General features: G+C 45.5%; 1 protein-coding gene across 3 annotated transcripts in view; it reads right to left on the bottom strand.

Annotated features, from left to right (window-relative positions):
• The window catches only part of MNT (MAX network transcriptional repressor), a 68,924-nt gene that overhangs the window by 30,806 nt on the left and 25,279 nt on the right, over nucleotides 1-12,839 (bottom strand). The window contains exons 2-5 of one of the 3 annotated variants that reach the window (XM_073315917.1): nucleotides 11,210-11,795; nucleotides 9,453-9,548; nucleotides 8,198-8,239; nucleotides 7,417-7,528 (exon numbers count right to left, since the gene is read on the bottom strand). In XM_073315917.1, coding sequence (XP_073172018.1) covers nucleotides 7,417-7,528; nucleotides 8,198-8,239; nucleotides 9,453-9,548; nucleotides 11,210-11,795 — 836 coding nt within the window. The remainder of the gene's footprint in view (nucleotides 1-7,416; nucleotides 7,529-8,197; nucleotides 8,240-9,452; nucleotides 9,549-11,209; nucleotides 11,796-12,839) is intronic. The other 2 variants (XM_073315918.1, XM_073315919.1) reach the window with 2 other exon arrangements.

The following is a 12,839-nucleotide window of genomic DNA, read 5'->3' on the forward strand; positions in this document are numbered from 1 at the left end:
TCCTCTGCCTCTGCAGGTTCTGGGAAGCTCAGCTTGGTCTTATTTTTTGTAAGCAGGTTGTTATTTAGTTGGCATTGGACTTTGGTTGGACTGGGAAAGCTTTGGCAAATAAATAGGGCTTGCAGTGGGCTCTGAAACCTGTCAGGCTTTGACTCAATCTGTAGCCACGCATCAGTCTGATTCTGACTGTCCTGATGCCCTCATGTTACCCAGTGAGCTAATCACTTGGATCTTGTTTTAAACTAACACACAGTAGAAAATAACCTCTGAACCTGGAAAGTGTTCAGATACGATGGTGATGAACACGGTTTGAGAACAGAAATAGAAGAGAAACACATAGAAACAAATAGAAGAGAGCTTGCTTAACGGCCTCAAATATATCCCAGCTAAGATGCTTATAGGTTTCCTGGAAGGGTGGGGGCAGGAGGGAAATCCTTCAAACTCTGAAGATGCTCAGAAACAAAACTCCTATCTGAGTTAGACTCTTGGCTATGCTTTACCTCCTCTCTATCCCCTACTTATAATTTATTTGCTTATTGGCCATTAAGGCAGGGCCCTATTCAGCATAGCTAGAGAAAGGCTCAATTCCACATTTCTGAGGTTCCCCAATTTTTTGGAAGAAGGGAGCTTGCTCCCCTGTGCTCTCAGTGGGTTGCACTGCAGTTTGGCTGAGGATCTGGCCCACTGTTTCAACCAAAAGAATATATTAAATAAACAATAATCATACTTCCTCCAAAGCACCTTTTATCACAGCACCTCAAGGCATTTTACATGTACTAAACCTCACGACACCTGTATGAGTTAAGAATTGTTAGCCCTATTTTACATCGGAGTAAATTGTGGTACAGAGAAGTTAAGTGGCTTGCACAACAAATGAGTGACAGAGCCTGGGCTATAACACAAGAATCCTAAGGCCCAGTCAGCTGCTCTAACCAATAGGACACATTCCCTTCCACTGAAAGCATTGAAGCAAGGTGCTTTGCAGCACAACTGCTACATTGCCTGTAGGTTTATTTTAAAAGATTATTAACTTCCAACTGTATTCAGCCTAATTTCCTTTGTGCAATAATTTGTTTAATTGTAGAAATCCTTGTTTGCTGTTGCGGATCACAAACCCAACTTGGAGGATAAATTAAAATGACAGCTACATGGGGCGTTCGGAATTTCACTGTCTGATTTATCTGATGTGACGCAGACACAAATATTTAAATCCAACCAAGGAAACAAATAGGCTTGCTTCCAAGAAGTTCCAGCTGGAATGAAGGGGGAAAAAGTCTTTTGCCAGAAAAGATGCTCCAAAATTAGCACGACACTCCTTGAGGGCACACAGCATCAGCTAACTGCAGCGTCAGAGCTGGCAAGGCTCACTTGGTTTGAGGGGGATTCATTTTATACTAAGTTTTTTCTCGGGGGGAGGGATGGGGTGAGAAGTCCCTCACTCTTGTGCTGAAGTATTTTGCTATGTCGAGACTTTTTAACTCTCCCTTGCACAAATTCTGTGCCACACTGGAGAGTAACAGTAAGTGTCAAACCTACTGAAGTAGTGCTGGGATTCTGAGTGCTTCTTGTGGTACTCAGGAACATCAGAATGGCCCTACTGGGTCAGACCAAAGGTCCACCCAGCCCAGTCTCCTGTCTTCCAGTGGCCAATGCCAGGTGCCCCAGAGGGAATGAACAGAACAGGTCATCATCAAGTGATCCATCCCCTGTCGCTCATTCCCAGCTTCTGGCAAACAGGAAGGAGGAGAGGAGAGCTGGCAGGGGAAGAGGAGTAGAGGAAAAGAGGAAGGGAATTTCTGACAGACTCAGACTCCATTAGGTAAATTCACTGTTTGTACCAGATGTAGGTACATTCACTTGAGCTGTGTCTTCATTGCAAAAAAAGGAGTGTGTATTTTTAGCTTGAGATAGCTAACTCGATGTAAAATCCTAGTTGAGGCAAGGCATAGGTAGCTTTTATAGTTGGGCTCAACTCTGTACTGGAGTCTTAATTTTTACCTTGATGTAGCTAATCAAGGTAAAAACTCCACAGAGATTTTTACAGCAAGACAGCTCTCTTGATGTAAAGACATCCCTCTTTTTTTTACAGGGAAGGCACAGCCTACATGTAACAGGCTGCCACTTTGCCCTTCATAATTCTGTGGCTCCCATGCTGTATTTTTTGAGGTGATGGGGGGGGGTGTTAAACTTTGAAAAAATGGTTGCAAACAATAATTATGCAAAAAGCCAAGAGGGTGGCCAAGGGGGACACATATTCCTGATTCTACATTTGACATGAAAAGCACAACTGAACAGGGAGGTTCGGGGACACTGTCGAATTGAAGGTGGCCCCAAATTTAAGTTCCAGGGCTTTTAGAATCCAAATGCAATGGATATTTCATGTGTAAGTAACCAGTCCCCTGGAGACTCTGAAACCCCCACCTTGCCCTGCTGCCTTAGGGCACGAAACTGACTTAAAAGTGAAACTGACCAGTTTCTTTTCCTTATGAAAAGCGAAAACTGAAACTGGGTTTGTTTTCTTTGCAAACTGGGGTTTGAACGATTTCTTTATTAGCCAGGCCTTTTATTTTTTATGTTTCAATCTGAGATTTTGCAGAAAGCTGCGTCCCCCATTCTCAGGGCCCGACACAAAGGACATGTCCCGCTCTCCTTCCCCGCTGTTTGTGCATCTCACCGATCCACCTGCAGCCAGGCAGCCCTGACCATCCCTGGCGCTTGCGCCAGCCGGGAGGTTACACAAGCGACAGCAGCTCAGCAGAGCCGCCCTGGCAGCTCCACCCTCCCCCCGGCACAGCGCACACTGCCTGCCCCAACTCGCCCGCCCACCTGCCCGGCTGGATGGATGGTAGGTACCCAATGTATGCAGCAAGAGTAACAGGGCTGCAATTCAGTCAACAGGTGGGACAACGGGACAGTCCTGGGGATTTTGGGAGGGGAAGTCACCCTTATCACACTTCTCAGAGCTTTTTTATGAAAAAGGCCTTGGGCTCTTTAATGACTACAAGGAGCTGGGGCCTCAGTTTCAGGTCTCACTCTAAAGAAGGCATGGCCAGCAGTCCCCTGACACCAGGCCGGAATTTGGGTTCACTACTGAGTCAGCATGAAAAAAGTGCCACTTACTGAATCACCAGTATCACCTCTCAGAGCACCAAAGTGATGGTGGGGTTTCCAAGCACTGGTCTGGCCTGACCTGGTTTAGCTGGTGAGATCCGCCAGGATCATAGCATGAGGTCACAGCGGGCGGGGAGACTCCGACAATACAAATGAGCAGTTCTATACCTGTCTCAGCCTCGAAGCACAGCCCAAGGCTCAGACATGGCTATCTGTGAACAGTGCGGTGCTGTCTGTACTGGGAAGACGAGGCCACTGCACTGGTGTTCAGAGGTAATGATCCAAGTGGGGGGAATCTGTACTGGCTCCATCTGAGGCAAATTCATCAGTGGCATAAGCAGGCGTAGCTCCGCTATTGCCAACAGAATCACACACACTTAGGACAACTTCAAATTGGGTCCCCTACATTTAAAACGAATCAGCTCCACACTCTTGTCTGCTCAGTGCAAAGACCAATTCATCAGCTTCACTTCCTCATCGTCCCGGGTAGGGCGAGCGGGCGCAGCCCTACCCAGGAATGGAGAGAAATGCATTACTAACTACCGTGATGTCTCACAGGCAGGATTGTTGGGGTACCTTTCTGCTCTAATGGTCTTGTCTTGGGGATTGAAATGGCAGGAAGAAAGAGATGTAAGGGCTACCAGAGACTGAACGCATTGGGCGGGGAGGGGGAGAATATTATTTCCCTCAGTGCCCAAAATGTGACTAAATTAAATCTTTTATATAAAGATAGACAGACTGTCAGCTTCCAGCTAGCCCTGCTGAATCCAACCACTGTAAAACATTTTCTTATGACCAGCATGGCAAGATCTTAATTGGCAAGTGACATATGAATCTGACTGTAGAGGTGTTTTTCAAAAGGAAAGCGGAGAACTGCCCATCTTCCACTTCTTACCACAAAACTTCAAAATATCTTATAGAAATTATTCACCAGACAATAAGAGCATCTAACCTGTCCTATTAGCCACAGGACTGCGTTGATGAAATTGCAATGGCAATTATGCTTGGCTTTCTGGTCCTTATTCCTCAGCCAGGCCCAAATCCTGTCCCTTTGCACAAATGCAAAGTGCACAGATCCTGTGGGAGTCCTCACCTCCCTGTCACAATGCTACATCAATCCACAAAAGCACCTACAATCGCTGTGCTCCCTGCAAATCCACTTGCAATGCACCTGTCCCTGCCCCCAACACTGTCCCCTGGCCTGCGTTATCACCAATGTAGTCCCCACGGTGCAAAGCTCTACAGTCGGCAGGGGGGTAGACATCCGCACCCCATAACCTTCCCAACCTTGCACAGTGAAACTGAAACAATTCAGTTACCTGTAGGGCCACGTGTGAGCAGAGCACAGGTGGAACAGGATCTGGACAATCCTCCACTGAAGTCAATGGCCTAACTGTTTTGATGGGAAAAGTCATTCTCTGGACTAGTCAAAGCCCATTGTTCAGATGGGTTGGTGAAGATCTTCATGCCAATCTCTGACACCAGTTCATTGCACTTTTGAGAGGAAATCACCCCAGTTTTGTTTCTTAGTGCTTTCTTCTATTGTGAACCCTAGGATTTATGGGGACAGAAGCTAGCCTCAGCTTACCCACTGCATTTGGATTTATGCAGATGGCAATCCAGGCTATCTCCTACAGCAGGGTTCACCGAGGGTGCTGCAAAATGCCATTCTGAGGTTATCACAGGCACTTGTGGGCTGGTTGAAACACTGGATATATTTCAGAGAGAGGATTGAAACTGGAGAGGCTTCAAGTATTGTTGGCACCCTATTTAATAACTCTAAACACCTGGCTTGGTCAGCTGCCCAGTTCCGTTTTCATTCCCCATGCTGCAAAATTCTCCCAGTCTGGCCTAACCTTACCAAGGACTTCACTAGAGGAAAGCTGATGAGATCACTCTTGGAGCAGAAGGGGAAGAGGAAGCTGCTGTGTTGTTTTCTTACCCTTTCGCCTTCTCTTTTTACTTTGCTTATAACTTCCAAGACAAGAAGTGGCTTTTACAATTGGAAGAAATGAGCAGCAGGCACCTGAAAGCTCTGACACCACTATGTGGTCACTGTGAACTTAATGGAAGGATGAATGGGGATAATTATACAAAGATTTGCTTTTGTTCAGAGCCATTTCTGTAAGAGCCTGGCATCAAAACAACAACATCAAAATGGCTGGGATTTTTGCATCTGTCACTTGACTGAATGGCTAGGCATACTGCAACTATATACTACCTTGACATGCCTTTCAGTTCCCATCGGTGGGTGTACAGGTGAGTGCATAGGCGGGTGTTTTTCCCCAGGCCCCCCAAAACAGTACACAGCTTCCAAGACATTTTTCAAAGGCAACTGGCCCGCTGTCAGCCCAGCATCACATTAGTTGCATTCAGGTCTGCACAAATTATGACTGGCCTCCTAAGTGAAGGATGGATGAACAAAGGGGAGGCAATTCAGAGATGAAACTGAAGCAGATACCACATGGTGGAAACTCAAGGAAAGCGTGCTGGTCTTCTGAGTCAATGGCCGCATTTTGGACTGTCCTAAACGCATATTATGCTTCCTAGGCACTTAAGGACATGACCGCATATTTCATTAACTGAATGGAAACATTTATCCTCCTCTTACAAACAGCTCCATCATCAGGAAAACGCTCTGCTATAACTAGTGCAAGAGCTTAATTCTTAGCAATTTACAGATCTGATTGCACATTTGTTTACAGTATGGTGCTGCAGCCAGCATTGTTCCTAGCCCTCAAAGCATTTTACGACAGCTCTAGAGAGAACCAGTCATCCCCAATGACATTCTCAGGAGAATTTTAAGCTGCATTCCGGAGACACAGCACAAAAATTCTGCTTGTGAACGGAGTCTGCACGGGGATAGATCTGCACTTGTATCAATATTCATAGAGTGTCCACTAACAACGTCAGAGTCGTCTCTGTTCGTGACATCGTGACTTCGGACTCGACTCCCAGACGTGAGAGTAGGCGATCAGCTCAGTCTGTCTCCCTTAGCGCTAACGGAAGCTCAGCTCCTTACTGACAGCAACCTGCTTTGGAAATCAGACAAAAGGCTCATGACTTTTCCGATGCCCATTAGCTGCAAAACGACTGCGTCTCCAGAAATGACCTTTCTCGGGAACACAGCTCTACTCTTTTTGTTTACCCAGAATTTAGGCGCTGGCTCCCACTGACATTTGTCTGGCTTCCACACCGCCATGCCTTCCCCACTGAAGGCAGCCCTCCTGGCAAAACACAAACAAAAACTGAGCAACACTCATTCGGAAGCCAAGGGATGAGTAATGGTCTCATCCTGAGAGTTGGAGAGTAACTGCTGGGCACCTGGATCTCCAGATGAAGTCACTGGGAGCTGTGGTTGCTCAGCACCTCTGAAAGTCAGCAATAAGATACCACATGTACAGATATTTAGCAAACACCCATCTTAAATAACAAAGCTAGTTTTAACTCACGCTTACGGTAACGTTCCAATCACAGAGCACCGTGTTGGGAATTTCTTTTTAACCACTCTGACAAACGTTAAATAAGGACAAGGTGTTTGGTATCTACAGAGCAATGCATATGAACAACAGCTTCCGGCCTTCACCACTGACAGTGCCACGCTTAGCTACAGACAATCACAAAAAACGTGTGCACTGATTTCTACAAGAGTTGGGCCTGCTTACACAAGAGCTGACTTTTATCCTTAAAATCTCGACGACTCCCGCATCACAACCGCTCACAGCTTCCAGGCCCATAGCTCAAGCTTCCTGCCATAGAGCATATCACATTTTCAGTACAGCCCTGTTTTCCCCAAATATTTTAGAGACATTCAAAACCGTCACAAAAACTACTAGTGTTTTGGGTACCCAGGGAGAAAAATGCATGATGGGCACAGAGGACCAGCGCCAGGGTTATATAACACTTACGTCCCTTTTTAAGACCCCTAAAATCAGGTTTAAGTGCTGCACAATCCTCCTGGTGGCCCACTGCACCAGAGTGAAATTTGATCCAAAGTGGATTGTTCTTATGGGCGTGAATGACTTTTGGTTAACTAGGAGTTTCTGATAACAGGAGTTTGGATTACACAGAATAGTCCTAGCAGATCCAAAGATGCTGAACATTTTGCAAGTTACGAATGACAACTATAAATTAAGGAGACTTTCCCTGTTCCTTTCACCTTTGTAAGCACTGAAACCAAAAGACTTCAACCAAACATGAAAACAATAAACTTTTAAAAAACGTAATACTGGATTTTTGCTCCATCAAGTAAAGCATTCTAGAATCAGCAGCCAGAAGTAACAATCAGTTGCAAGAAGGCCATACCTGGATGTATCGCAAGGCACTCCTTAGAACGCTGAGGTTTGAGGTCTTCTTGTCATCAACATTGGGGATGTTGCGTTTTAACGTCTCAAAGCATTCTTTCAAATGTGCACGTCTGAAGAAACAACAAGAGCTGCACGTCAGTTTGAGGGACCATAAACCAAAAAGTGATTTGATTGAGGATTAGGACTGAATTTGGGGCCCGATCCAGCAAAGCATTTAAACCTGTGAGTTGCCGTCAGTGGGATTACTTGCACTCTTAAAACTGAGCCCGCGTGTTCCAGTGGATAGGTTACTGGACTGGAGTGTATGAGACCTGGATGCTATTCCCAATTATGCCAAGGAAGTGTTGTGTGGTCTTAGGTAAATCCTGTCAACTCTTTGTGCCTCTGTTTTCCCTCTCACCACTTACCTATTTAGATTGTAAGATCTTTGGGACAGGGATTGTTTCTTACTATTTATTTGCAGTACAGTGGGGCCCTGATCTCAGGTGAGGCCTCTAGGTACATCTTTAACACAATGATAAGCAACAATAATAATATGCATGTGCTGATGTGCTTTGCTGGATCAGGGCTTTGCAAGGTTATTGTAATGCAAGTAGGTAGTAAGCAAAACATATTAGGAAGCAACAGAGACAAGAGTCAGCTAAAAGGAAGCTGGGTAAAATAGGATTAATTAAAGTCACTACAAATTTCGACCAAGTCTTTCTAGAAAAACGAGTATTTATAGACTTCAAGCAAAAGAAAGGGTGTTACAATAAACAAAAATCTGGCTTTCTACGCACCTGTTCTTCTCCAATTTATTATGTACTTCCCTGGTCCCAACCCTGCAACCCAAACAGAACAAAGATAAACTCAGTGTCAGGTTTAGAACTATGTCCATTCAACTTGAGCTTTCAGCAGTGTGTGTATCTGAGATATAGGGGGAGATTATAAAGACCGTTTGAAAAGTGGTCAGAATTTAAAAGTATTTATAATGTATTATTTGTAAATATAGTACAGACCTATTATATATATGAACGATACTATATATGTAAATAATATATTATAAACACACACACATATCTCATACACATACACAATATATAATGTATATACTGTATACTAGGTACATATAGGCTCCAGTTAGTATATTAGGTATATACATTAGAGAGAGGACAAGATGCAAAGCTCAGAGGTATTTACATTAGTGTGAATTTTAGGTATGTATACAGTACTAATCACTATAGTATCCAAGCTTTGACAGAGTGTTTGGAGCCAGACTTCAGGCCCATTTCTAATCCATGCCCACCCACCAGTCGGAGTGGGAGTTCTGCAATTATAAACTAAAACATATGCTACTTGGCAGGCATACTTTAAAGCTTTTCGTTTTCTGCTGTAACTGAAATAATGTAACCAAATATAAATATGAAAGAATATAATCAAGAAAAACAGAAGTCTCCAGTCACTGTCCAACAAAGACAGTAAGGGGTCAGGTGCTCCAGATTTTTATAAAAACAGAGAAAAACTACTTTCAGAATGAACTCACATATGTCACCTCCACCTCACTACAACTTATGCTCAGGTGTTCAGATTTTCTGGTATATTATTAGACAGGGAGAGAGCTCTAGTATCTTCCATAAAGTCTCTACAAAATTATTTACCTTTAATTAAAAATATGCTGAAAGTGGGGTCATTCTTTTAATAAGGGCTAAAACTATTCAATCGATTAAAACTAAACAGCCAAGGGCCTTTTCCCATGAAACGTTTATGAGCTGAATAAAACATCTCTCCATATACATGCGTCTGGACAAGCAGCTCTGGATAGACAAGAGCACAGACCATGAGGTGTCTGACCCACATGCATTGAACAGGGTAGCATTTACAAGGTGGCTTGCTCAGTGTATGGTACACGCTCTTAGATCCAGGCAAGCCTGGTATGGAGTGCAGAACTTAATAGTCCTGTTGTCCTGGAAACAAGCACATCATGTTTGAAGCCAAATTGTCAAGTGTATTGCACGTTGTTAGAACCCCCCAGGAATAATGGAGATGGCTGCTTACAACAAGCAGAGTCCTACAGATTGACCCAGGGACTGGGGCTTTGGTAATCCGTTTTGAAGCAGCACGTTTTCCCATTCCCCAAAAACGGAGCTAGTTCTACAAAACAGAAAGAAACACTTAGGGCCTGTTCCCCAAAGTCAGGCACCCAATTGCTCACTTATTAGGGAAGCATAATCACTGGCATTGCACACACCATGGACTTGCATGAACACAAATGGTCAGTTATGTGTCTAACTAGCCATTTGTATGAGCAATCTCTTTTTCACAAGGAATCCTGGTAGCAACTGGCATTTTTGATAATCAAGCGGTAAAGATCATAACCTTTCTAGCTGGAATTATGATCCTATTATGAGGAGAAAAACTGCCATCCTCTTCATAGCTTCCTGTTTAGACTCTTTCCCATCCCTCTTCCCAGGAAAGCAGGTAGAGGACAGAAATCTCTGCATCCTCAAAAGACACTATGGATCCTTTAATCTTCTCTTATACCTTATAGCCCTCCCCTGCTCTCAAGGCACCATTCTGCAGCCATTATCCTTTGGCTGAGGCGAACAAGATGAGATTCCCCCTTGACAGAGAATCAATATCACTTCTTAGTCAGCCAAAGGATCAAGGATGCTGTTCAGCAATGCCAGGGCCCCTCTCTCCACAAATGAGCAGAATTCACAGCCCTCCATTCTTCTTGTTTTACCAGTCACATTAGAGCGATCCTGAGCACTAATGCAGTGGGGACTGGAGAGCACAGGATATAAGCAATGGACTATGAAACTTTGAACCTCTTGACTAGAGGTAAAAATCCAGCTCCGTTTGGTAACAAGCAAAAGACAATGGCACTTTTCATTGCTCGGTACCAAACCAGTTCTTGGTGAACAGCCATGCACACCAAAAAGGCCAGCATCACATCTGGCATCCTTGTTTTCAGCAGAGGCATGGAAGGCTGAATGGACAATAGGGACTGAATGCTGTCACTACCCCTAAAGGTGGTCTCTCCAGGCCAGGATTAAGATATATTGGCAAGACAGTGTGGGAGCAGCTTGCAGAGCCTTCACCTCTGCTGTACCTGTTACCTGGTTAAAGCGAGGACTTTAGTTACCGGTTATATATAATTTTGTCTCAACAAGGTTCCCCTTTAATTCTTGAACTAAGATACCAACCACAAAGACCTCATCCACCACAGCTAAACGTGAGCATGTTTGCTCCGTTGCTTTCTGCACATCAGAGCCAGGGCATTCCTTCTCTGTGAAGCACGGTGCCCGTGTGCTCACCTTTCATTTAATTTAGAATTTAAAATTATCATTGCACAAAGAAATAATTACGATGCTGTCTGCATTGGGATACTATAATGACAAGTTTAAACAGAGCTGTTGCTAACAGAGCTGCATGGTTTCCCAGGCCATCAGGGACAGGATTTTTGCCTGAGCACCGTTCCAGACCTCTTGGGATCAGAGAAGCAGTCTAGATAACTGTTTTATAATGTAGTGTGGGGTCAGACAAAAACCTGTGTTCTGGTCAGAGAAAGCCAAGCTAAAATCCCACTGCCAACAAATGTATTCAAACGCTCATGGAGTCTGTCTGATTGTGCTCTGATTGTGGACAGGGTTGGCAAACCCTCCACAAAGCAGCGGGGTCTTGGGTCTGATGCAGTATTCCCATTCCCCCACTCCTCCTCCACTTCCTTTCTCTCACAAGCTCTCCAAAGATCCTACACCGCTGCAACCTGAAGTACACGTGCAATGGTTTGTGAGTTTCTGGGGACTCACCCTCCAGGTCTCTTCTTCTGCTCATTTGGTTTGGCATCTTCTGCCGGGGCCAGCTTAAGAGCATTGAGCTGCTGAGGCGGCGCCTGGTGCTGCTGCAGAGGTTGATGTGGTTGAGGCTGGGGCTGTATTGGCTGCTGAACCACATGATGCTGAGGGATGGCCAGTACGGGAGCTGCATACTGCGGTAACTGCTTGGGGCTCCCTGAAGGGGGCGTAGCAGCCTTGACGTCTGGAAGAAGTGGGCCGGATGGTCTCTGTATAACAGGTGCAACTGAGGACACTTCCTTGCTGATGCTGGGAGTGCTGATGAGAGGCTGGTGGCGTTGTATGAGTGGAGGGGACAGAGTGGTTTGGGCCGCTTGTTGAGGTGGGCTAGTGACCACGGGGATGGGAATGACTGATATGGGGGCTGCTAGGGGTGGCGGCAGAGGAGGAGGAGGAGCTGGTGCAGGGGGAGAGATGGGCACTGCTGGGATTTCGTTCCTTGGCTCCTCTGGGTGAAAGGCATTGTTAACCTTCTGTACGCTGGCCTTCTTCTGCTCCTGTTCTCTTTCTAGGCGGAGCTTTTCGTGCTTTTCATTTTCTTCTGTAAAAGAAAACAAAAAGCGCCAACAGTGAAGCACTTTCCCCTCACACCGTATTTTCCATCTTTAGGTCTCTTTACAAAATTGGTAAGTATCCGTATCCTCCCTCTCCCTCCCGCCCCCTTTGGCTGATGGGGAAATTGAGGCCCAGGGAGACGAAATGGCTTGCCCAAGGCCATGCAGTACATCAGTGCAGAGCGAGGGATAGAGGTTAGATCTCCTGATTCCCAGTCCTAGCCATTGGATCATGCTGCTCTCTCCCTACATTTTCCCTTTATTCAAGCACAGATTATTAAAATACAACATGTGCCTTCAGAACCAGACCTTCAGCACAAGAAACCGAAGGGACTGCCTGTTAACCCTCCGTTTTTAGGGTCCTGCACACACTCAACAACAAACCAACCAGCCTGCTCTCCCCAGCAGCAGTGAGACCAGGCAGTCTGGCAGAAACAGGGTTCAAAAAAGAACTAGATCAGTTCATGGAGGACAGGTCCATCAATGGCTATTAGCCAGGATGGGCAGGGATGGTGTCCCCAGCCCCTGTGTGCCAGAAGCTGGGAATGAGCGACAGGGGATGGATCACTTGGTGATCACCTGTTCTGTTCATTCCCTCTGGGGCACCTGGCATTGGCCACTGACGGAAGACAGGACACTGGGCTAGATGGACCTTTGGTCTGATCCAGTCTGGCCATTCTTATGTTCTTAAAAGACACATACTACTAGATAATCCCTCTCCTACTGTCTCAAGCCGTGGGGCTGCGGATGTCCTGACGCAATTCCCCCTCCCAAAATTTGACCCCCACAAACTGGAAGGCTGGGCCTGACTGCCTTTATTGTTACATAGAACTTCCCAGACCAGACAAGACCAACAGACCATAAAGATCTGCATCTTGCCTCTGGTAGTGGCCTTATCCCTGGTTCTTCAGAGGATGATAAAAACCCTTTCACAACAGGCCTAGATAGTTGTGCAATAACATATATATTGGGTGGGACAGGGACTACCTTTTGGCCCCCTCAGCTATTATCTTATATCCTGAAGTAGAGAC

This window comes from Lepidochelys kempii, chromosome 17 (genome assembly GCF_965140265.1).
Source record: "Lepidochelys kempii isolate rLepKem1 chromosome 17, rLepKem1.hap2, whole genome shotgun sequence".
NCBI classification, from domain to species: domain Eukaryota; kingdom Metazoa; phylum Chordata; order Testudines; family Cheloniidae; genus Lepidochelys; species Lepidochelys kempii.